The sequence below is a fragment of the Crocuta crocuta genome, unplaced genomic scaffold, assembly GCF_008692635.1.
Source record: "Crocuta crocuta isolate KB4526 unplaced genomic scaffold, BGI_CrCroc_1.0 scaffold141, whole genome shotgun sequence".
Lineage (NCBI taxonomy): Eukaryota > Metazoa > Chordata > Mammalia > Carnivora > Hyaenidae > Crocuta > Crocuta crocuta.
Window position 1 is genome coordinate 4864632 of NW_027527951.1, and position 26759 is coordinate 4891390.

The 26759-nt window shown below is 38.2% G+C and overlaps 1 protein-coding gene across 10 annotated transcripts in view; it reads left to right on the plus strand.

The window, feature by feature from the left end:
• The window catches only part of EYA1 (EYA transcriptional coactivator and phosphatase 1), a 169265-nt gene that overhangs the window by 137556 nt on the left and 4950 nt on the right, over nt 1-26759 (plus strand). For 9 of the 10 annotated variants that reach the window (XM_077752479.1, XM_077752484.1, XM_077752485.1 and 6 more), the window contains 5 exons: nt 640-698; nt 811-971; nt 1966-2080; nt 2244-2365; nt 6417-6517. In XM_077752479.1, coding sequence (XP_077608605.1) covers nt 640-698; nt 811-971; nt 1966-2080; nt 2244-2365; nt 6417-6517 — 558 coding nt within the window. The remainder of the gene's footprint in view (nt 1-639; nt 699-810; nt 972-1965; nt 2081-2243; nt 2366-6416; nt 6518-26759) is intronic. The other variant, XM_077752481.1, reaches the window with a different exon arrangement.

Sequence of the window (26759 nt, forward strand, 5' to 3'; positions counted from 1 at the left end):
ATTTGGGTTTTTAAGTCCCCCGTGCTTTCCTCCTCCTCCTCCTACACACACACACACACACACACACACACACGTGCACACAAAGAATAAAACTCACATCTCTCAAATCAATGGTAAACCAGTACCAGATTTTTTCGTCCAGGCTCCTCAGTTCACTGGCCTCAGGCGCTGTTGGTGTGTGGCTCAACAGCAATCAGAGGTCATAATTTCATTGGCAGTTAGCATCAGGTTTAATTTTTCTAGCATGTTCCATTGACCGACATGTCTGGTTCCAGTTATGCTTAGGCATCGACTGAATCGGCTCTGAGCAGCGTGATGTCTTCAGGTACCTGAGGTTTATGGAACACACATGCTAATTGTTTTCAATCCCTTTCCTTTCCAAACACAAGACTATGTTTTCTGAAGCTCAGTAACAGTAGTTCTTAATGACGCTGCTCATTTTTTATGTCGAAAGAGGACCCGGAGAGGTAAAACTATTGTTTTAAAAAAGCTTTTAACAAGACTGACACCTACTGATTGACATTGTTGAAAGATAGTCCATTTAAAGTTGTGGGTTGTTTTTTTTAAACAGCTGTGTGTGGTTTAAAAAAAAAAAGTGCTTCTCAAAAATGAACACGTATCATTTTAATTGCATTTTAGGAATGTGACCAAGTTCATATAGATGATGTGTCTTCAGATGATAATGGGCAAGACCTGAGGTGAGCATGTTGAAATGTGAAGGGATTTTCTCCATTTTATAGTTTGATTGCTCGGTTGATTAAGATGAACTTTCTGTTTGGTTAACTTTGGGCTCTTCTTGCATCTAAATAGCACATATAACTTTGGAACAGATGGCTTTCCTGCTGCAGCAACCAGTGCTAATTTGTGCTTGGCAACTGGTGTGCGGGGAGGTGTAGACTGGATGAGAAAGTTGGCCTTCCGCTACAGACGAGTAAAAGAGATCTACAATACCTACAAAAATAATGTTGGAGGCAAGTAACCATCACCAATATCTTACCGGATTATGCAATAGTCTGGCTAAAATTCTCAAAGTACCACTCACTTTCATATCGTACTTGATTGGATATAATAGCTTTTTTAGAGCAGTTTCATCTAACCAGTGATTATTCTGCTGTGATTTAGTGACAGGAATATTAAACTTGAGCCAACCACCCTGGCTAGTCTAATCTGCTCCTGACTCCGTTACTTCATAGTATGTGTGACCTGGAGTAAGTTTCTTGACCTGTCTGATGTTCATATGTCCTTCCAAGGAGTGTAATTAACAACCTTTGGCCACATCATTTGAGATGGATTATAAAGCTCCTTCAAATGGGTAGATGTTTGTATTAGTTCTCATCTTTTGATTGTGTTTCAAAATGGCTTTAGCATACAAGGGAATACGTTGACTTAATGAAAGGTCTAGGAGTGGTGGTGTTTGGCAGCATGGCTAAATCTACATGCTCTAAAGATGACACCCAGAATCTCTTGCCTATGCTTTCCTTTGGGTAGGAGTTATTCTAGGTCACTTCCTCCCAAAAGGTGGCATGGGTGATCACTGATAGATCTAGGTTTATATTCTATGAGTTTAGCACCTCTGTTGGGTAGGAAAATACCTTTCCCAATTGATTCAGCAGAGGTTCCAAGACTCACTTGCACTGGCCAAGCCATGATCATACACCTTCCCTAGGAGCCAGAGGGTAGGGTTGGCTCTGCCCAAACTGCATGGTTAGAGGAATGGTGTGCGCAGACCTCTCAAAAAGAGGTGACTTCTAAAACCAGGGGAACAGAAGCTAGAAATGCAAAATCAACAGGTGTTCCCTACAGTACTAAATAAATAGGTGTCAAATGGATGCTACTGTGTGAAAAATTACTTGATATACTACAAAGTTTGAGGAAGATAGTAGGAGTAGTATTAAACGTTGATTATATATAAGGTTGAATAGGAGCTTCGGTAAGGAAGGAATTCATGTGCTGTTAAATCCACAGGTCTGCTTGGTCCTGCCAAGAGGGAAGCCTGGCTACAGCTGAGGGCTGAGATTGAAGCCCTGACGGACTCCTGGTTGACACTGGCCCTGAAAGCACTCACGCTCATTCACTCCCGGTAGGCTGCTGTCCCCAAGTCCCTCCAAGGAGCTTTTGCTGCAAAGCAACCTTTGCTCACATTTGTCCATTTTGGAAATTCATTTTCAACAGTCTTTTTTTTTCTTTCTTTCTTTTTTTTTTTTTTTTTTTTTTTTTTTTTTTTTTACTTTCTGTTCTCATAGGACGAATTGTGTGAATATTTTAGTAACAACTACTCAGCTTATCCCAGCATTGGCGAAAGTCCTGCTATATGGATTAGGAATTGTATTTCCAATAGAAAATATTTACAGTGCAACAAAAATAGGTGAGCTGCTTTTTGTTTTGTTTTCCAATCAACTCTTCTCCTTCAGCCTAGTAAAAATGAAAGACACTAAATGAGACTTTTTCATAATACAAGATGTCAAAAAAGTAGAAGAAGAATTTAAGTTTATTGTTTCCGAATTGACATTAGACATCAAGAGAAATAAAAATCTAATTCATGCAGCTTAATTCAAAACATTTTACTTTCCTGGCTAACATTAAGACCTATGCCTTTTACGCCTGGGTGGCTCAGTTGGTTAGGCTTCTGACTTTGGCTTAGGTCATGATCTTGTGTTTCATGAGTTTGAGCCCTGCATCAGGCTCTGTGTTGACAGCTTAGAGCCTGGAGCCTGCTTTGGATCCTGTGTCTCTGTCTCTTTCTACCCCTCCCCCACTTATGCTTGCTCTTATTTTCTCTCTCTCTTTCTCTCTCAAAAATAAACATTAAAAGAAAGATGTGAAGAAAAAAAGAGAGACCTATAGCTTTTATCTATAGTCAATTTAGCATCAATTCTGGATTATTATTTTTCTTTTAGGTAACATCAACCAAAATATAAAATACACTAAAACAAATAGTAGTGTAGAGATACACAAAGTAGAAATGAAGCAAGTCTAATAATAGCTTTCTTTAAATTATTATCACTAGAACTATTTTTTTTTTGCTTTATTTTAACTCAACATGTACAAACAATTGAGTTTCCATTTTTGTTATGGGGATACCAAAAAAATTAAATTCTTGAAAGAAGGAATCATAATTGGAGAAAGAAGACTAATGAGAAATTTCATGAGAATAGAAACCAAGGCAGAGGTAAAAAAAAAAAAAAGTGAGGTAAAAAGAAGAAATGACTCCTAAAAAAAAGAAGACATGACTACTGTTCTTACAGAAGTCACCATCTAGCAGGAAAGCAGACATCTAAATATCTATGACAAAGAAGTCTATAGATGAACCTTTATCACATGTTAAGTAGATGCCCAGAACTGTTCTAAGCATTTTACATATTAAAATCAATTTTCAAAACCTTTCCATTTTACAAATGAGGAAAGTAAATCTCAGAGACTTAATTATCCAAGTTAATAGCCAGTAAAGATAAGAGTCATCTCATATTCCAGGGTCTAGACTCCTTTCCACACCCTAGGGAGTTCTACAACTAAGTGTCTGAATTTCCACTTGAATGAAGGTTCACACCCAGGAGGAGGAAGGGAGCAAGTGTGAGTGAAAACTGAAAGGAAGAAATGGCATTTGAGCTGGGTATAGAAGGTTAACTAAGAGTTTAGTAGGCAAATGGGCTAGTGAGAGGAAAGGGACAGAGACATTAAAGTGTGTTCCCTGCTGAGGAACTTGTTGAGTGGTCCTGGGTCATGGGAAGCAGAACTTAGGTCTAGTCCTAAGTGGCCTTGTTTACCACCATAATGAGATGTTATTTTAGTGAGTCCTGGGGATGAAGGATGAGGATCCTAGTAGGTGAGAAGAAAGTTTTTGTGGCTGCTCAACTCTACCTAAAGAGAAAAGAGTGAAGATGGAACCTAATTTTCCATCTGACTACACTTTTATACTTCCTGTACTTTTTCTTACAAGCATTTACTAAATCATTGTTAAAGAATTACTTTTATAATTGTTCATAGTCAGATCTTCCCTATAAGAGTGTAATATCTCGATAACTGAACCTGTTGCTCATCATTGTAGCTATGGTGCCCAGCACATAGTAGGTACTCAATAAATGCTTATTGAGCAAAATGAATAATAAACGGTTGTTTATTCTGAAGAAGGCTGATACAGAGGTTCCTTTTAAGTACATGGGTGAGTAATGACACTCTTAACTGATAGGGGAAATCAGGTTTGATAGTAAAGATATGAGTTTGATCTTACCAATGTTGAGTATGAAAACCTGTGGGATATTCAGATAGCCTTGTCAAACTGGAAATAGCTGAAGTTGGAGAATGACTGATGCCTCGTGCTAGAAAATACTCAGAAAGGACTGTACCAAATGGAATTCCTTGTAGCCCAGTGTAACCAAAATTTTTGAATGTTTTCATGTCCATAAAAAGAACAGTTTGCATTAAGTCAGGTGTTTATGCTCTCCATAACAATAAAGAGGAATCATACTGTGTTTTGTAAACAGGGGCACATGAAAGTCAGAATGATTTCCAAAGAAGCCTGTACAACAGAAGGGGTGGTGCTTAACATAATAGAAGGAAAGAGCAAGTAGTATATTACCTGTCATGCACATTGAACTCTAATCCCAAATAATTTAAATAATTTGAAAATATTAGGATGACAGAAAATTATAATAGCAAGTACATGTTAAGTATTTTTAAATGGGCATTTTGTTTGTGATACTGAACTGTAAATTTTATCAATACGAAATAAAAAAATTTGAATTAAAAAATGCGTGTTGGTAGAAATTACCCCAAAACCTTAGAGGTAGAGTCACTTTTCTGCAGTATTTTTAATAAGAAAAGTAGAGATTGAGACTCTTGTAGTTTTGCTAATTTTGCCATCAAAAGAGCTACAATTTGGGAGTCAATGCAGAAAACCCAGGAATTTTCCTTGTAGGCAAATGGTAGTCCCTGGAGGAGATGACCGGTATGTCACTTAGCAGAGCTGTGATGGTCTTTCAGACAAAATGGATTCATCAAAATAAGAAATCCCACGTGGGAGCTCCAGTTAACTTCTAAAAGTCAGCTTCGGTTTCTCAGTCTTTATTATGGAAGATGTCCGTGTGACCCTGAATTCACAGTGAAGCCTAGAGGAGACAGTATACAGACAGACATTGTTTTTTGTCCACTACAGCTTCACCTTGAAATAACATTGAGTTTAATTACCTCCCTTTTCCCATGAAAAGGAAACTTGGCAAAAACACATAAACATTTCCCTCTAAGGAGGAAAAAAGTTTCATGACATCTAAGTTTTGGGTTGTATATTTTTGCAGTGAAAACTGCACTTTGTATTTGTTTCTTAAAGTGATTTAATATTTCACAGTTTAGTGGGCAAGCAAAGAAGCATTGAAATTACATCCTTTGAATAAAGCGGGCCCGATTTCGTTCTGTCAGATGCAAACCAGAGATTTTAGTGCAAAATACAAATATAAAGCAGACATTTGTTTAAGCAAACAAGCAATTTGTTCGTGAGTATATCTGATCCTTATTTGAAAGAGATGCGGGCCTGCTCAGCCATTTACATTTGAAAACTATAAACTGTCTCATTGTCCATTAAAATGACCTTGTTGGCAGCCTGGGACTTGCAACACCAGTTTCTTCTGTAAGCAGCGACAGTGGCTGCCTTAACTGCAAGGATGTGCCGCCAGAGAGCCCAAATGAAGTCTTGACATGGGAAAGATAATGGATAGATAAAGGTGTTCTGTTACCTTGGCCCCACTTTTCCTCTAGGAAAGTGCTTTATTGGACTTAGATGCCTGGGTAGGGTGGGCGTGATCTCTCTGTAGTGCCCCCAATTACCTGACATTCATTTCAGAAACAGGTTTACCAGAATATTTCAAGTAAACACATGAGGCTTGGCTTCTTGCTGTCTAACAAAACCAGGCTCAGGTGGGTTTTGTTGTTATTGTTCTGTTCTGTTTTGTTTTTCGCATTCTTCTCAATAGACTTTGGATCAGGCCTTATTTTCAGATTGGAATATCGTGAAACATTTTTTAAATCAAGTTCGAATATGTTGCCAGAATCCAATGCCTTTGTTAAGTCTTGGCTTGTAGGAAAAAAAAAAGTGCTGCTGTAAAACAGTATTTTCCCCCAAATATTATACTGATATTGACTAGATCCTACTTTTTAATAAATGAGTCCTTAAGGAACAAAAAAAGCCCTAAAATTGACCATTTCTAAAGGACAGAACACCACCCGGATGACTGACAATTTCTAATTTACTGTGCTGTTCCACATTCTACCCAAATGGCATCTAAAAGCATTCTTTTCCAGTTTGTACAAGTAGGATAGAATTGAATCAGAAGCATAAAGGAGGGTATTTTATATAAAAAGTTGAAGCACTATAGTGCTGAGTTACCCAGACTTTACATTTTTCATAATTTATTTTTGTTCATTAGGAAAGGAGAGCTGTTTTGAGAGGATAATCCAAAGGTTTGGAAGAAAAGTGGTGTACGTTGTTATAGGAGACGGTGTGGAAGAAGAGCAAGGGGCAAAGAAGGTGAGTGTTCCTCGATGGTGCTTCTCATGCCATTTAATTTTGGAGTCCTCGAAATGCTCATACCTGGATCATTTACACAAGTTCCATTTCTCTGAAACAAATGACAAATCTGTTCAGAACTGTAAGCAGTGAAAAAAGACAGTAGAATTACATAAATATGAGCTTTTTGAATAGGGCCCTCTACAGACCCAAAGCTCCTGGATAGTTGGTCTTCACAGAACATAGATTTTTAAACAAAGAGGAGGGTTTCATGCTGCAGCCATCATCCAGAACATAGAGACCCCATTTGTGGTGCTCACGTGAGCATATCCCATTCTGCCCCATGGTAGACACTGCCAAGTGACTACAACCTACCTGAGCCTGGATCCAGACTAAGAACTTTCCAGACATTACTTCAGAAAGACTCTACCAGTTAGTCAGAGCTGGCTTGCCAAACTATTTGCTGTCCTAGAGGACAATGCCGCCTTTTTATCACAAGGTGAGCACCTCACGTCCCTTGGGACACTTGGAGAAGAGGAAAGGGGCGGATCCAGCTACAGGTCCCTTGACTCCCAGTTTGTCCATCATACATCTTTTTATTCTTCGCCATCCCTGCAAGGTGTGATTCTGCCATTTCCCTTCACAAAAGCTTTCTCATTAATGTATTTCATTGCATTTCAAAAAGAGGTGAGGAGGAGGGGGCCACATTTCTTCATCCGGGGACCACTCAGGTCTTCAGTCTAGTACAGCCTACCTGTGCAATCTTTCTCACCCCAGCACTTGACATTGCAGCCTCTTCAGCCATGCCTAGCTCTTCCTCCTGGCTTTGGACTCTGCTTGGAATAATCTTTTCCCCAGTGCCCTACTAGCAGTGTCTTAATCATTTCTCAAAATCCAGTTTATGTACCACCATTTCTATTTCCCTTGTTTGTTAGAGCTTAATTATGGTAGTTCTCACTCACACTTTCACTGGGGAAACTGTTGTAAATAGCTTGGATTCTCGAGCAGACAGCCTGCCTTTGAATTACAGCTCCACTGCTTACCAGTTTTCTGACTTTGATAATTATTTATCCCTCCTCTTGCCCTTTCCTTCTCTATAAATGGCAATCATAATAGCATCTAGCTCATTCGGCCATCTTAAGGATTAGGTTTAGTTAAGATGTGAAAGCCATAAAGCAGCCTGATAGTATAAAGTGTACAACAAAAGGTAGCATTGGTATTAATTACTTGTGGATATGCCTGTTTCAGCAGTAAAATGTGAGTGCAAGAGGCAGGGATCTTATTCTACTTAGCCTGTTGTTTGAGATTTTGTTTTCAAAAAGTTCTTTACAACTCCCTAAATCTTGGTGCACAGTCTCTAAATATATTTTTAATTGAAGAGGTTTAAATTAAATTGAAGAATATTTTAAGTAAATATTTTATGAGGTTAACCAGTACAAATATCTTCCCTCCCTTTCCCCACACACTCACTGATAGACATCACTGTATAGCTCCATAAGGGATGCAACAATTCGGCTCTTCTGAAGTATTCCAGTATGTAATGGAAGTGATGCATAAAGTCACCAGCATATAGACACAGCAATAAGCATGATACGTGGCCAGCCTTCTTACAGAGTCTGAAGGTGATTTAATTCACCTCCAGTACCTCTGAATTCTAACAAAACCAGAGAAAGTGACCCGAATTCTATAAATGATAGATTATTTCAGTTGTACCCAGTGATATGCAATGAGCCTAGGATTACACGCTCCCCAAGTGGGATTGGTGTGGATGGAAACCCACATACACTTCAGCTCCAAAAGAGGTTGATGCAGAGCCGCACATGCAATCTAACCACTAGTTCTGACATTCCAGCTTCACCAGTGGGCAACCACCACGATCATTACGTTCATCTGTCAGCCCTTCAGGCTGTTTTCATAAAATGAAATTTTCCCCAGACTAAATTAGAATACCCAAAACTCAACCCTGGAGAGTTAAAGAGACGTTTGATGGGAATCCAGACTTCAGGTCTTTTCCCGGGAAAAGCCTCTGGAATCCCCAGGCCATTCCTAGACAGGACCTCGTAGTGGCTAGCGAGATAGTGGTGCGCTGGTCAGCAGGGTCAAAGTGGAGTCAGTCTGCACCCCCCAGGCCGGTCCTTCTCCCTCTACCAGTCACCAAAAGAGTTTTGATTTCAAGAGAAGGTTGCCAAAATATGGCCTTCTAGCTTGTGGTGGACAGAAGGATGCCTATAAAAGTGGTGCCTTCAAATGCAAGGAACACAGTGAAACCCCGTGCGCCCTAGCAAGCCTTCTTTGGGCGAGCCCTTGCTAAACCTTTCCGAGAAGTCTACCTCTTAAATGTTCATCGTGGGTGAGCAGAACATGGAAAAAGTAAAGGAATTCTTGGTTTGATGTCAGAATTGGAAGTAGCCACAGGGCGAAGAGTATTTGCTCCCTCTGCAGAACAGTGAAAACTGTTTCCACTCTTTATCTTTGAAAGTGTTCTTCTTTTTCATCGGGACAAGCACACCCGTGCCAAAAAGAATTAGGCAGCTGCCTGCGAAGAACATCCTCTTTGAATTTTTTGACTGTGAATGAGTATTCTTAGCTTCAGCTTTCTGTTTTGATGTTGTGGGGTGCGTGTATGTGGTAAGGGTCCGGGACTATCTGTTGTGAACAGTCTTTGCACCTTGAGACCCACCAGCGTGGGAATTCTAGCAAAACTGTGACCAGGAGTTGCAAGACTGTTGATGTGTATATGTACAATGTACGGATCTTTCAGAAGTTTCAGAGTCCTGATAACCTTGCATAAAACTTAAATGTCATCATTCCTCCCCACTGACAAATTAACTATCCCTTTCTTATACTCTGTCTAACCTTATTAGGTTAACTAGTATTTAAATAGCAATACTTTGTGGGGCGCCAGGGTGGCTCAACCAGTTGAGGCTTAGGCTCATCCGACTTAGGCTCAGGTCATGATCTCGCCATTTGTGAGTTTAAGCCCTACGTCGGGCTCACTACCATAAGCACGGAGCCCACTTCAGATCCTCTGTCCCCCCTCTCTATCCCTCCCCTGTTTGTGTGCTTTCTCTCTCTCTCTCTCTGTCAAAATAAATAAATAAATAGAAACATTTAATAAACAGAGTACTTTGTGCATGAGTTAAGAGACCAGATTCTAATAATTTGCCATCAAGGAGTATCTTTAAAGTGGACTTCTTCATAGAAATAGAGAATATTTAATATTAAACTTAGGGGAAATATTTAGTTTAGGGGATAGGGAATACTGTGCAGCAATATCTCATTTTAAAAATTATATATAAAATTCAAGGAGCCCCTGGGTGGCTCAGTCAGTTGAGCATCTGACTTTGTTTGGCTCAGGTCCTGGGTTTGAGCCCCATTTCAGAGTCTGTGCTGACAGCTCAGAGCCTGGAGCCTGCTTCGGATTCTCTGTCTTTCCTCTCTCTGCCCCTCCCATGCTCACACTCTGTCTTGCTCTCTCTATCAAAATAAATGAACATTTAAAAAACTAAAAATAAATTCAAGCTAAAAAAAATAAGAGATGGTTATCCATGCTGTAGAAAGATTAATAATCATAATAGTGAGAAAAAAGAATTACTATCAATTATAAAGTCCTTATTATGTCCCACACTCTCAGGCACTTCCTGTCCATTATCTCATTAAATTCTCTCCATAATTCTACGAGGAAGGAGTCCTTAGACCCACTTTATATATGAGAAAACCAAGGTTCAGGAAGGTAAATAATTTGGCCAAGATACATAACTTGGAAGTAGTCAAACTAGGATTTAAAGCTAATTATATCCATGAGACATAGCACAAAGTCCCTTTAGATTATAAACTTTGTTTTCATATCTTAAATATGATTTGATTTACAAAAAAGAATTTTCATGCTTATTTTTTAAATTATTGGAATAAAGTAGGCAATGTTTGCTTTTTTCTTCCTTTCAGGAGGCAGATAGAACTATTTCAGTGTTCTCTTTTCCCTAAGTTTACATTCATGGTTAAAATTTTAAGAAAAAATCCATTGTGATGTATAGTTCGTGAGCATTTTAGATTATTAAATAAAATAGTGAACGAGTAAAGTTCTGCAAGTTGGAGCGCTAAAATGTTCTGCAAAATCAACACATTTTCAGTTCTTCTAAATCAGTTTTAACCATTTAGCTTGTCTCTCTTAGTTTCCCGAGTCCTTTTAAAAATCTAATACAACATTCTTTCTTTTTCCCTGTAGAGCTGCCTTTCATCTCTCTAAATAAGGTTCTTTTGCTTGAGGTAGTTACTTTTTCCAAGCTCAGAAATGAAACCAGTAAGTATTCTGCCCATTACCGGTTTCATAATGGTCAATTGAAGCCTGAAGTCTGTCTCTCACCTTTGTTCTCTTTGCCAGTATAGTCCTGGAGCTTTCCTCAGTAGTTTTTCTAATTCTAGAATTCATATCATGAGAACATACCCCCTCAAAGAGAAAAAGTTAAGAACACCTTTGTTTATTTAAAGGAACAACTTTCAATCAAAAAGATCTCCTGAAAGCATTTTCTGGCAGCACCTTTTTGTTCCTAGAATTTAATGAATTGAAAAAAATCAAATGTAATGGTCTTCTGCATACCGACGGCAACTGTCATCTCTAGAGTAAAAGTGGCCTTGTTTTATAACTTACAACTAATGTTCCTTTATTTACTTTTTGGAGAACTATTCCAATTGCTTATGAACACCAAAGAGAAAATGGCAAGCATCCATTAGTGGTTAATGGCAAAGTCTTCATTACTAAATGTCTGTTTCATTAATTTATTTAGATTTTTTTTAAGCATAGCTGACACACAGTGTTACATTAGGTTCAGATGTACAGCACAGCAACACAGTGATTCCGTAACTGTATACATTATTCTATGCTTCTTACAAGCGTACCTACCATCCGTCGCCATACAACACTATCACGATACCACTGATTATATTCACTGTGCTGGACCTTTAATCACCCTGACTTATTCATTCCATTCTCTGCTTCATCTATTTCGCCCATCCCCTGCACTCTTGTTACCTCTGGCAACCACCAGTATATTCTTCAAATTTATGGGGCTGCTTCAGCTTTTTTTGTTTCTTTATTTTATGTTGTTTTTTAGATTCCACATGTAAGTGAAATCATATGAGATTTGTCTTTCTCTGACTTACTTCACTTTGCATAATACCCTCTAGGTCCATCCATGTTGCCACAAATGGCAAGATCTCTTTTTTTTTTTAATGGCTGAGTAATATTCCTTAGTATATATACCACATCTTTTTATCCATTCATCTATCAACGACGCTTAGGTTTCTTCCATTTCCTGGCTATCGTAAATAATGCTGTAATAAATATCGTGATGCATACATATTTTTTAATTAGTGTTTTTATTTTCTTTGGTATGTACCATGTAGTAGAATTACTGGATACAGTATTTCTATTTTTAACTTTTGGAGGAAACTACGTAGTGTTTTCCATGGTGGTTGTACCAATTTACATTCCCACCAACAGTGCATGAGGGTTTCTTTTTCTTCAGTCTCACCAGCACTTGTTATTTTTTTGTCTTTTTGATGCCAGCCATTCTTATAGGTATAAGGTGATAGATCATTGTGGTTTTGATTTGCATTTTCCTGGAGCTGAATATCTTTTAATGTGTCTTTCATCTGGATGTCTTCTTTGAAAAAATGTTTATTCAGGTCCTCTGCCCATTTTTAATAAGATTGGTTTTTTTTTTTTGCTTTTCTGGTGTTGGCTTATATAAGTTTTTTAATACATTTTAGATATTAATCCCTTATCTGATCTATCATTTGCAAATACTTCTTCCATCCAGTTGGTTCCCCTTTCTCTTTGTTGATGGTTCCCTTTGCTGTGCAAAAAGCCTTGTATTTTAATGTGATCCCAATAGTTTTTGCTTTTGTTTTCCTTGCCTGAGGAGACCTCATCTGGCAAAATGTTGCTGGGGCTAATGTTAGAGATTACTTCCTGCCTATATTTACTTCTAGGACTGTGATGGTTTCAGGTCTCACATTCAAGTCTTTTATCCATTTTGACTTTATTTTTGTGTATGGTGTATAAGAAAGTGGCCATTTTTAATCTTTTGCATATTTACTGAATGTACTACCTTTTCCCTACTGTATATTCTTGACTCCTTTGTTGTAGACTAATTGACCATATACATATGGGTTTATTTCTGGGCTGTTTTGTTCTATTTCTCCATGTGTTTCTTTTTGTGCCAGCACCATACTATTTTGATTACTACAGCTATATAATATACCTTGACATCTAAGATTGCGATATCTCCAGCTTTGTTCTTTCTCAAGATTGCTTTGGCTATTGAGTCTTTTGTGATTCCATACAAAGTTTAGACTTCTCTGTTCTAGGTCAGTGAAAAATGTTATTGGTATTTCAATATCGATTGCACTTGAATCTGTAGATTGCTTTGGATAGTATGGGAATTTTAACAATATTAATTCTTTAAATCCATGAGTATGGAATGTCTTTTCATTTATTTGTGTCATCCTAAATTTTTTCCATCAGTGTTTTATAGTTTTAGGAGTATAGTTCATTCATCTCCTTGATTGTTTATTCCTAGGTATTTTATCTTATTTGGTGCACTTGTGAATGGAATTGTTTTCTTCATTTCTTTTTGCTACTTCACTATTTCTTCTAATAGTTTTTGCATGGGTCTTGAGGGTTTTCTCTGTATAGTATCATGTCATCTGCAAATAGTGACAGTTTACTTCTTTCTAACCACTTTGGATGGCTTTTGTTTCTGTTTCTTGTCTCATTGCTGCAACTAGGACTTCTATATTTTGCTACTGTCTTTTATTTCTAATTATTTACATCAAATAAAAGTATAAGTGTAGACATTCTTGTCTTCTTCTAGATCTTAGAGGAAAAGTTACAAGTCTTTCACCATTGAGTATGATGTTCGCTGTGGGTTTATCGTCTTTGTTACATTGAAGTATGTTCCACAGAATCCAGTTTATTGAGAATTTTTATCACGAAGATGTTAAATTTTGTCAAATGCTTTTTCCGCATCTATTGAGATTGCAAAACGAGACAGTTTTTATCCTTGATTTTGTTAATGGGATGTATCATTTTGATTCCCAGATACTGAATCATCCTTGTATCCACAAAATAAATCCTACTTGATTGTGATGAAAAATCCTTTTAATATATTGTCTAATGTGATTTGCTAATCTTTGTTGAGGACTTTTCATTTATGTTCATCAGGGATATTAGCCTGTAGTTTTTGTTTTTAATAGCGTCTTTGGTTTTGGTATCAAAAAATCTGATCCCCTAGATTGTATTTGGAAGCTTTTCTTCCTTTTCTATTGGAATACTTTCAGAGAATAGGTATTAACTATTCTTTAAATGTTTTTTAATAGTTTATTGTCAAGTTGGTTTCCATATAACACCCAGTGCTCATCCCCACAAGTGCCCTCCTCCATGCCCATCTTCCCCCTTCCCCTCTCCCCCACACTCATCAGCTCTCAGTTTTTCTCAGCATTCAAGAGTCTCTCATGGTTTGCCTTCCTTACTCTCCCCAACTATTTTTCCTTTCTTCTCCCCCATGGTCCTCTGTTAAGTTCCTCGTAATCCACCATGTGCAAACATATGGTATCTGTCCTTCTCTGCCTGACTTATTTTGCTCAGCATAACACCCTCAAGTTCCATCCACATTGTTACAAATGGCCAGATTTCATTCTTTCTCATTGCCATGTAGTATTCCATAGTATAGATAAACCACATCTTCTTGATCCGTTCATCAGTTGATGGACACTTAGGCTCTTTCCATGACTTGGCTATTGTTGAGAGTGCTGCTATGAACATTGGGATACATGTGCCCCTAATCAGTACTCCTGTATCCCTTGGGTAAATTCCTAGCGGTACTATTGCTGGGTCATAGGAGAATTCTATTGTTAATTTTTTGAGGAACCTCCACACTGTTTTCCAGAAGAGCTGCACCAGTTTACATTCCACCAACAGTGTAGGAGGGTGCCCGTTTCTCCCCATTCTCGCCAGCATCTAGATTCTCCTGACTTGTTCATTTTAGCCACTCTGACTGGCATGAGGTGGTATCTCAGTGCAGTTTTGATTTGTATTTCCCTGATGAGGAGGGATGCTGAACATCGTTTCATGAGTCTGTTGGCCATCTGGATGTCCTCTTTGGAGAAGTGTCTGTTCATATCTTCTGCCCATTTCTTCACTGGTTTGTTTGTTTTTCAGGCGTGGAGTTTGGTGAGTTCCTTATAGATTTTGGGTACTAGCCCTTTATCTGATGTCATTTGCAACTACCTTTTCCCATTCCGTCAGTTGCCTATTAGTTTCATTAATTGTTTTCTTTGCTGTACAGAAGCTTTTTATCTTGATGAAGTCCCAAGAGTTCATTTTTGGTTCTTGATTCCTTTGCTTTAGGGGATGTGTCAAGTAAGAAATTGCTGCGGTGGAGGTCAAGGAGGTTGTTTCCTGCTTTCTCCTCTAGGTTTTTATGGTTTCCTGTCTCACATTCAGGTCCTTCATCCATTTGGAGTTTATTTTGGTGTATGGTGTGAGAAAATGATCTAGTTTCATTCTTCTGCATGTTGCTTTCCAGTTCTCCCTGTACCATCTGTTAAAGAGGCTGTCTTTTTTCCATTGGATACTCTTTCCTCCTTTGTCAAAGATTAGCTGGCCGTACATTTTTGGGTCCAATTCTGAGTTCTCTATTCTATTCCATTGGTCTATGTGTCTGTTTTTGTGCCAATACCATACTGTCTTGATGATGACAGCTTTGTAGTAAAAGCTAATGTCCAGGATGGTGATGCCTCCCATTTTGGTTTTCCTCTTCAATATTGCTTTGGCTATTCAGGGTCTTTTGTGGTTCCATACAAATTTTAGGATAGTTTGTTCTAGTTTTGAGAAGAATGCTGGTGCAATTTTGATTGGGATTACACTGAATGTGTAGATTGCTTATGGTAGTAATGACATTTTAACACCATTTATTCTTCCAATCCATGAGCATGGAATGTTTTTCCACTTCTTTCAGCCTTCTTCAATTTCCTTCATAAGTTTCCTATAGTTTTCATCATACAGATCTCTTAAATCTTTGGTTATGTTTATTCCTAGGTATTTTACAGTTTTTTGTGTAATTGTGAATGGGATCAGTTTCTTGATCTCTCTTTATGTTGCTTCATTGTTGGTGTATAAAAATGCAACCAATTTCTGTACATTGATTTTGTACCCAGCAACTTTGCTGAATTCATGGATCAGTTCTAGTAAGCTTCTGGTGGAATCTTTTGGGTTTTCTTTGTAGAGTATCATGTCATCTGTGAAAAGTGAAAGTTTGACTTCATCTTTGCCAATTCTGATGCCTTTTATTTCCTTTTGTTGTCTGATTGCTGATGCTAGGACTTCCAGCACTATGTTAAACAACAGTGGTGAGAGTGGACATCCCTGTCATGTTCCTGATTTCAGAGAGAAAGCTCTCAGTTTTTCCCCATTGAGGATGATGTTAGCTAAGGGCTAGTCATAGATGGCTTTTAGGATGTTTAAGTAAGTTCCTTCTATGCTGACTTTCTCGAGGGTCTCTATTAAGAAGGGATGCTGTATTTTGTCAAATGCTTTTTCTGCATCTAACGACAGGATCATATGGTTTTTATCTTTTCTTTTGTTGATGTGATGTATCACATTGATTGATTTGCAAATATTGAAACAGCCCTGTAACCCAGGAATGAATCCCACTTGATCATGGTGGACAATTATTTATATGTGCTGTTGAATTTGATTTGCAAGTATCATGTTGAGGATTTTTGCATCTGTATTCATTAAGGATATTGGCCTGTAGTTCCCTTTTTTTGCTGGGTATCTGTCTGCCTTGGGAATCAAAGTGATGCTGGCTTTGTAAAATGAGTCCAGAAGTTTTCCTTTGGTTTCTATTTTTTTGGAAGCTTGAGGAAAAATGGGTATTAATTCTGTTTTAAATGTCTGGTAGAATTCCCCAGGGAAGCCATCTGGCCCAGGGCTCTTATTTGTTGGAAGATTTTTGATAACTGATTCAAATTCTTCACTAGTTATGGGTCTGTTCAGATTTTCTATCTCTTCCCGTGTGAATTTTGGTAGTGAGTGTGTGTTTAGGAATTTGTCCATTTCTTCTAAGTTTTCTAGTTTGTTGGCATATAATTTTTCATAGTATTCCCTGATAATTGCTTGTATTTCTGAGGGGTTGGTTGTAATAAGTCCATTTTCATTCATGATTTTGCCTATTTGGGTGCTCTGTTTTCTTTTTGAGAAGCCTGGCTAGAGGTTTGTCAATTTTGTTTATTTTTCAAAAAACCAACTCTTGGTTTCATTGATCTGTACAGCTGTTTCTTTGGTTTCTATATTGTTTATTTCTGCCCTGATTTTTATTGTTTCTCTTCCCCTTCTGTTTTTGGGGTGCTCTGGTTGCTCTCCTTCTTGTTCCTTTAGGTGCGCTGTTAGATTTTGTACTTGCACTTTTTCTAATTTCTTGAAACAGGCCTGGAGTGCAATGTACTTTCCTCTTAGGACTGCCTTTGCTGCATCCCATAGAGTTTGGATTATTGTATTTTCATTGTCATTAGCTTCCATATATTTTTTAATTTCTTCTCTAATTGCCTGATTGGCCCATTCATTCTTTAGTAGGATGTTCTTTAACCTCCATGTTTTTGGAGGTTTTCCAGACTTCTTCCTGTTATTGATTTCAAGTTTCATGCATTGTGATCTGAAAGTGTGCATGGTATGAGCTCAACTCTTTTATTTTTATTGAGGGCTGTTTTATGTCCAATATGTGATCTGTCTTGGAGAATGTGCCATGCACAGTTGTGAAGAAGGTGAATTCCCTGGCCTCAGGATGTAGAGTTCTAAATATATCTGTCAAATCTATCTGGTCCAGTGTGTCATTCAAGTTCATGTTTCTTTAGGGATTTTCTGTCTAGTTGATCTACCCATTGCTGTAAGTGGAGTTTAAAGTCCCCTGCTATTAGCACATTCTTATCCATAAGATTGTTTGTTTGTGATTGTTTTATGTATTTAGGTGCTCCCGTATTCAGTGCGTAGACATTTATAAATGTTAGCTCTTCCTGATGGATAGATCCTGTAATTATTATATAATGCTCTTTGTCATCCCTTGTTACTGCCTTTAACGTCCAGGTTGTCTGATATAAGTATAGCTACTCCAGCTTTATTTTGACTTGCAGTAGCATGATATATATTTCTCCATCCCCTACTTTCAATCTGAAGGTGTCCTCCGGTCTAAAACAAGTTTCTTGTAGATAGCAAATAGATGGATTTTGGTTTTTTATCCATTCTGCTACCCTTAGTCTTTTGATTGGGGTATTTAGCCCATTTATATTCAGTGTTATTATTGAAAAATATAGGTTTAGCGTCATTGTGTCCTTTGTGGGATTCATGCTTATGGTGATGTCTCTGGTACCTTGCATTCCTTGCAACATTTCCCTCATAGAGTCCCCCTGAGGATTTCTTGTAGGGCTGGTTTAGTGGTTTTTTTGTTTATTTGGAAAGACTTTTATCTCTCCTTTTATTCTGAATGAGAGGCTTGCTGGATATATTCTTGGCTGCATATTTTTTCTGTTCATCACATTGAAGATTTCCTGCCATTCCTTTCTGGCCTGCCAAGTTTCAGTAGATAGGTCTATAACCACTCTGATAGGTTTCCCTTTGTACCCGTTAGGGAAACATGCCTAGCTGCTTTCAAAATTCTCTCTTTGTCCTTCTATTTTGCCAGTTTCACTATGATATGTCATGCAGAAGATCGATTCAACTTATGTCTGAGGGGAGTTCTCTGTGCCTCTTGGATTTCAACATCTACTTCCCTCTCCAGGTTGGGGAAGTTCTCTGCTATAATGTGTTCAAAGACTCTTTCAGTGCCTTTCCTTCTCTCTTCCTGTTCTGGAATTCCTATGAAATGGATATTGTTCCATTTGATTGTATCTCTGAGCTCTCAAACTCTCCTTTCATGATCCTGAATCAGTTTATCTTTCTTTTTCTCAGCTTCTTCTTTTTCTATAATTCGGTCTTCTAATTCACCTATTCTCCTTTCTGCCTCTTCAATCTGTGCATTGGACACCTCCATTTTATTATGCATCTCATTTATAGCATTTTTTAATTCATCACAACTATCTTTAACCTTCATAGTCTATGTAGCAATAGTTTCTCTGATGTCTTCCATGCCTTTTTCATTCCCAGCGATTAATTTTATGACTTTTATTCTAAATTCTTGTTCAGTTATGTTGCTTATATCTTTTTTGAGCTGTTCTTTAGCTGTCATTTCTTCCTGGAATTTCTTTAGAGGATAGTTCTTCCCTTTCATCATTTTGGCTAGGTTTCTGTCTCTTGTTAATTTTAAAAGCTTCTTATGCACTCTGCACCTGTGAGTACTGCTGTATTAAAGAACGGTCTTTGACTGTACAGGGCCTGTCCCTTTAGGAAGTATTCTTTGAATGGTGTCTCTTGGTGTCCCTTGTTGAGACTTTGGTTATTTTATTTCCCTACTCGTAGTGGTATTTGGGACTCTCCACCATGTGTGCTTTGGCTTGTTTCTTGACGTAGCCCTGGAAAAGAAAACAGACAGACAAACACACAGGGAATAAAGGCACACAAACGCACAGACAAATCCAACAAACACGCAAACCAAAAGGGAAAAAGGAAAGAAAAAAAGGAAGGGATTAAAAAAAAGAGCAAGGAGGAAAGACAAATAATAAAACTCAAGATAAATAAAAAATTAAAAAGAAGAAAAGAACAAAGAAAAATCCCAAAAGACAAAGGACATTCTATAAGCATAAAACAAGAATTCCCAGCTACAAATAGAGAGCCAAGTGTATGCAGTGCTGATGAAGAGTATATACAAAGAGAGAAAAGACAGGGCAGGGAGGAAGCGAAATTGGAAATGAAATGACCAGGCAGAGAGACTAAGAGGCTTAATTCAGAGAAAGAGGAGAATATGGTAAGAGGTGAGGAGAATGAAATGAAGATAATGTTACTCAGAGAAACTGTATAGTCTGATTACTCCAGAGAGAGAGATTAAAAGGTAGTGGTAGAGATGTAGAATATACATCTAGAGAATGGATTAAATGTGACTGTTTAAGCAAACCAGTGGCCAGAGTACCCAGTCCAACAGAGTGGAGGGTTATGAATGAGACAAGGGAAAATTATATCTGAATAGAAATGATCTAGAATTAATCATGGCAGTGCATCCATGTTGATCTTGCCCCGGCTTGGGTTAAAAAAAAAAAAAAAGTGGCTCTCTAGCAGGGATGGTTGTGGTTTGGTGTAGGCGGGTCTTTGCCTCCAGTGCCTCCTGCGGCTGCTCCCTGAGGTCCTGCCTTGGTGGTTGTGGGGAGAAAAATGGTGGTGGCCAGCCCCTTCTTGAACCAAGCGTTGCAACTCACTCTTTTATGTCTGATCTCCCTGTGCCACGGGTGTAGCCAAGGTGGGCACCATGTTCTATGTCCCAACCAGGCCTTGTTTCCAGATCTTAGTCCACATGCCCCATTGATATCATCCAAGCAGTTACAAGCCTCTCACCTCCTCCCCTGGGAACCAGCCAAGCCAGAGCACAGGCAAGGCTTCAGGTGCCACTGCTTCCCCTCCAGGTCAAGCTGGCAAGTGATTAGCAGTTTCTCCCTGGGTCGCCTGGGATGAGTGCATCCTGCCTAGGGTCAGCTGCACAGCAGGAAACCAGATCCCTCTGTGTCCCGAGCCGAGGTTTTTCTCTTCTCCAGGACAAGTACAGTGTCTTGAACAGTTTCTGCCTCTCTTTCCCCCTAGACTCACCGCAGCTCCCCGCAGAGGTGGATCCCCCCCCACCCCCACCATGTCTCCAGTCCTGGCCTGTTTTTATCTTCCCCAGTTCGCACTTACGCAATAATGTTTTCTGGTGGACTCTGTCTCCTTTTCCTCCCAAACTCCTAGATTCTGTCAGGGTTCCTATGGCTTCAGGCCTTCTCCGTTTGAGAGATGGGGGTGAGGGAAATGTATGGAGCTCTCTACTTCTCCGCCATCTTGCTTCCTGTTTCCTCTTCTTTAAATGTTTGATAGGCTACTTACATCAGCACATAAATAAAAATGTAAACAATAAACGTTTGACAGGATTCACCATCTGGTCCTGGAAATTTTTTTTTTTGGAAATTTTTTATTGAAATTTTTGATTACTGATACAATTCCATTACTAGTAATTGGTTTGGAAATTTTTTATTTATTGGAAATTTTTGATTACTGATACAATTCCATTACTAGTAATTGGTTTGTTCAGGTTTTTTATTTCTTCCCAATTGGGTTTGGAAGATTATACTTTTTCATAGTAGTCTCTAATAATAATGTGTATTTATGGTGTAGGTTACTTCCCTTCTTTCATTTCTGATTTTACTTATTGGGGTCTTCATTTTCTTCTTGATGAGTCTGGCTGAAGATTTATCAATTTTGTTTATCTTTTTTTTTTTAATGTTTTTATTTGAGAGTGAAAGAGCACAAGTTGGGGAAGGGCCAGAGACAGAGAGAGAAAGAGAAAGAGTCTCAAGCAGGCTCTGCACTATCACCACAGAGCCCAACACAGGGCTCAAACTTAAAAACTGTGAGATATGACCTGAGCTGAAATCCATGAGTCAGAAACTTAACCGAGCTACCCAGTCACCCCAATTTTGTTTATCTTTTCTATGATCCAGATCTTGGTTTCATTGGTATTTTCTGTTATTTTTAAATTTCTATTTTATTTCCACTTTGCACTTTATTATTTCCTTCCTTCTACTAACTTTGGGCTTTTTTTCTTAAGTATAAGGTGAGATTATTTATTTGAGTCTTTCTATTTCTTGAGGTAAGCCTGAATCACTAAAAATTTCCCTCTTGGAACTGCTTTCACTGGATCCTAAAGATTTTGGACCTTTGTGTTTTTATTTTCACTTGTCTCTATGTATTTTTTTTTTGTTTCCTCTTTAACTTCTTTGTCGACCCATTAGTCTCCACATCTTTTTGTTTTTTCCAATTTTTTCTTATAATTGATTTCTACTGTCATACTGTTGTGGTCTGAAAAAAATGCTTGAAATTATTTCAATCTTCTTGAATTTTTAAGATTTGTTTTGTGGCCCAGCTTCTGATCTATTCTGGAGAACATTCCAAGTGCACTTGAAAAGAATATGTATGCTATTGTTTTGGGACAGAATGTTCTGTATATATCTGCCAAACCCATCATATCTAATATGTCATTCAAAGCCACTGTTTCCTTGTTGATATTCTGCCTGATTGATGTGTGTGGGGGGGGGTGTATTAAAGTCCTCTATTATTGTATTACTGTCATTTTTTCTACTTCATGTCTGTTAATAGCTGTATTATGTATTTGGGTGCTCCAGTGTTGAGTGCATCAATATTTACAGTTGTTATCTCCTCATGTTGGATTGATCTCTCTATCATTATGCAGTGCCCTTCTTTGTCTCGTTACAGTCTTTGTTTTAAAGTCTATTTTTGTCTGATATAAGCATTGATACCCCGGCTTTTTTGTTTATTTCCATTTGCATGGAATATCTTTTACATCCCTTTTACTTTTCAGTCTGTATGTGCCTTTGGGTCTGAAGTGAGTGTCTTATAGGCAACATATAGATGGGTCTTGATTTTGTATCCATTTCATCACCCTATGCCTTTTGATTGAAGAATTTAGACCGTTTAAGGTAATTATTGATAGGTATATACTTATTGCTATTTTGTTGACTGATTTCTGGTTGTTTCTGTAGTTCTTCTCTTGCTCTCTTTCTCTTTGTTTATGTATCTATTATTGGTTTGTGGTTTGTGGTTACCATGAGGTTTAGATATAATATTCTAAATATATAGCAGCCCCTGTTAAGTTGATGATCACTTAAAAACAAATACATTCTAAAATAACTTCATTTTTACTTACATGTTTTATGCACATGTTGTCATAGTTTACATCTCTTTACTTCATGAGTTCTCTTAACTATTTTTATAGGTGTAGTTGATTTTATTACTTTTGTCTTTAACTTTCATAGTAGCTTTATAAATGACTGTTCTAGTACATTTACTCTGTGTTTCCTTTTGCTCACAAAGTTTTATCCTTTCATAATTTTCTCCTAAGTATAGCCTTTTCTCTTCCACTTGAAGAATTTAACATTTCATGTAAAGCCAGTTTAGTGGTGATGAACTCCTTTAACTTTTCTTGTCTGGGAAACTCTCCCCTTCAGTTCTGAATGATAATCTTCCCTTGTATTCTTGGTTGTAGGTTTTTCCTTTTAGCACTGTGAAAAGACCATGCCACTCCCTTCTAGCCTGAAAAATTTCTACTAAAAAATTAGCTGCTAGCCTTATGGGATTTACCTTTTATGTAACTAATTACTTTTGCTGTTTTAAAATGTTTTATCTTTAAACTTTATCATTTTAATTATTACATGTCATGATACGCATTTTATTGGGTTCATCTTGCGGTAAATTCTCTGTACTTCCTAAGCCTGAGTGTCTCTTTCCTTTCCCAGATTAGGAAAGTTTTCTGTCCCTACATATGGGACCCCCATAATGCAAATATTTGTTTGCTTGCTTGATGTTGTCTAAGACATCTCTTAACCTATCCTAATTTTTTAAACTTTTTTTCTTTTTCCTGTTTAGCTTGGGTGCTTTCCATTACCCTTTCACCCAGATCAATGATTTGTTCTGCATCTTCTAATCTGCTGTCAATTCATTCTAGTATATTTTTCATCTCAGTTATTATATTATCCAACTTTGATTGGTTCTTTGTTATATTTTCTCTTTTTATGTGAAATCCTCACAGAGTTCATCCGTTCTTCAGTCTAGTGAGCATTTATAGGACCATTACTTTGAACTCTTTACAAGTAGATTGTGTATCTCCATTTTAGTTTGTGTTCTGAGGTCTTAGCTCATTCATTCTTTTGTAGTATAATCCTTTGTCTCCTCATTTTGCTTGACTTTATTTATATGAATTAAGCAAAACAGCTATTTGTCCTCAGCTTGAAGGAATGATCCTGTGTATGCCTGGTAACCTTGGCTGGACTGCTGGAGCTGTGGCTGGCATGGACTTGGGGTCGAAGGGCACTCAGTGCTGGGGCTGCCCTGGTAGGATGACTGAAGCTTAAGTAGGCATAGGTCAGGGTGGTTGTGGTGCACTTTGTGCAGAGAGTACCCTAGCAGGATAGCTGGAGTGGGCGTCAGCCAGTGTATCTCAGGGTGTTTTGTGCAGGATCGACCCGGTAGGGCAGCTGGAGCCAAGGCAGGCATGGGCCATGGCTCTCAGGGTGCTACATGCTAGGGTGCCCTGACAGGTCATCTGCCACCAAGTGGTATGTGTCTGGAGTGTTTTGGGGTGCTTTGTGCTTGTGTCCCCTTGGCAAGATGACTGGGGCTGTAGTGAGCATGGGTACACCACCATGGGAGCCACCTTAGGGGAACAAATGGGGCCCCAGTGGGCTCGGGGCCCCGAGGCTCACTAAGGTGGTGGGTCAGCTATGGCGCCCTGGCCCTGCCCCTGTTCATGCCATCAAGGTAGAAAGAGAACATAAATTGTGGTGCTTGCCCACCACTCCAATTTAGAGAGATTTTCAGCAGCTCCCTCACTGGTGGTGTTCTAGGACTGGATCCTTTATATTCTAGTTGCCCTTTAAACCGCAGCTTTGTTTTGTGCCCCAGGACAGACAAATATGTTCGTGGTTTCTTGGTACTTTCTCTCCCTGCTGCAGTTCACAGCAGTGGAGTGGGGGTTCCAGTCTCTGTTCTCTTGCCATTCTCTATGTGGTCTCTCTCTTGTTTCGCAAAGGCTGTTCAGTCAGCCCTCAGTTCTTCAGGAGATATTGCTAAATACATTTTTAAAAAGTGTCTCTTTGGTGTATTCTTGGAGGAAGAGGTGGATTCAGGGTCTTCCTACATTGCCGTCTTGGACTTAGACAAACTCAAATATCCATTCTAAATATGAACTCTAAAATTTGCTGAAATCCAAGATGAAGTAGAGACTCTGATGTTCAACTCTAAGCTTACTCAGAATAGGAGAAAAATGAGAGTTGCTTTTATAAAAATGGTAACATTTTTTGCAGATTTGAGACTTACTAACACCAAGCACAGTAAATTTTATTATTCTAAAGTCATTAATTTTATTTACTATTTAATGAGCACATTATATATGCCAGATCTTGAATTGGATTTCATTTTTGTCCTTAAAGAATTCACTTCTCTCTAGAGTAGAAGCAGCTATGCAAATAGTAAAAGAGCAATGCTGTGCAATAAATTTCATGATGAATTTTTAGAATAACCTATCTTCCAAGATCTTTTTATTTACAATTTGGGAAGTATTTCTACTTCCATATGCATATTTTCTGGAGAAAATATATTCATAAGAAAGCACAGCTATGGTCTTCATCCTGGAAGTCATTCCATATCAGTAGATGGAGTTCTGCATCTCTCATTTCTTTACATGGCTTCATCCGTATTCTATTACATGGATGTGCTGTACTTTTAAGTTCTCTGGGGCTGAACATTTAGGTGGTTTTCATATTTACCATTACAAATAGTTCTGTAGTAAATGTTCTTTATGTGACTCATGCATGGGCAAGTGTATCTGTGTGGAAAATTCCTAGAAGTACAATACCTAAGCCAAAGGTTATATGCTTTTATGGTTTTAAACATTTTACTAATACTTCTTAATAATTCACCAAAATTCAATTTACACATGAGTGTTCATGCACCTGGCGCTTTGGTTAGTGATTTTATGTAGAACTAGAAGGAATAAATGCAAAATACTAGATGAGGAGGAAAGGTAGCATAAAGGGCTTTAGAAAGTTGCACACGTGGACAAGAGAAATATCCAGGGAATAGTTTGTTTCTAACAATCCCAAAACATGTGCTACTTTCCATGGTTTGGGCTACTTTCCAAAGATTTAGGCTTCGGTATCCATTACTCTCAGTAATACCTAATCTTAATAATACTCACCAGTTTCAGTTATTATTTCTGTTACTGTCTGTGGTTAGCTCCGTTTTTACTCCCATGGCTCTAGTTAACTGATGGAATATCTCCATTTAGTCATCCTGTGTCATCCCATCTGAGTATCAGCTAATGAACTAACCTCGTTCACCTACTCAAATTTGTTTGGTTTTCCCCTCCTCTAGCCCATCACCAAGACACATGAATTGTATCTTCATTTGTCTCCCATCCATTGTACCCAGTCCATTCCCACTATCCTTCTGCATACTTTCTCTGCTGCTGGCCAGCCACACCTCTACTCCATCCTTCCTAGTTAGGTATCCCAAGATATTCCAGGTGGAATTGCTACATCATGTTTCTACCTGGAAAAATCTCCTTATTAGTCTTTATTATGAACATAATATTCCAACCCCATCACCTCCATACTAAATGCTCTGTACATCCCACCTATCAGCCCTGTCACATACTATATCCTGACTGGGAACCCCTCCCCTTTCCCATCTACCTAACCAGCTCTGCCCATTCTTCAAATTCAGTGCAGGCCCAACTCACCCTCTCCACCTTACAACTGAGCTCTCTTCTCTCTAGGTTCATTCATTGATTTCTTTTTGTTTTATTGAGATGTACAGTGATGTCTATCAACTATAAGTTTGAGAAAGGGAACAGCATAATGACCTGAGTTACATATATTGTGAAGTGATTGCCACAATAAATTAACATTGGTCATTATAGCTACAAAAAATGTGCTTTTCAAAAAAATGTTTTTCCTTATGATTGAATCTCTTTTTGTTTTTCCTTATGATTGAGTCTCTTTTTGTATGAGTTTGGGATTTGGGTTTTTGTTTTTTTTTTTTAAGATTCTACATGTAAGTGGCATCATTCAGTATTTATCTTTCTCTATCTGACTTATTTTACTTAGCATAAGGTCTATCCATGTTGTTATAAATGGTAAGATTTTTTTTTGATGGCTGAATAATACCCCAGTGTACATCTGTGCCACAACTTCTTTATCCATTCTTTCATAGATGGATAGTTAGGTTGTTTCCATGTCTTGGCTATTGTGAATAATGCTTTAATGACTATAAGGAAACAGATATCTCTTTGACAATGATTTTGTTTCCTTTGGATATAAACCCAGAAGTGGAATTGCTAGATCATATGGGAGTTCTGGAGATTTGGCTGTAGTTGGTTTTTACATTCCCACCAACGGTGAACAAGGGTTCTCTTTTCTTCAGTGTCAGCAGCATTTATTACCTCTTGTCTTTATGATTGCCATCGTCAGATGTGAGGTGAGATTTCATTGTGGTTTTGACTTTTTCCGGATTAGT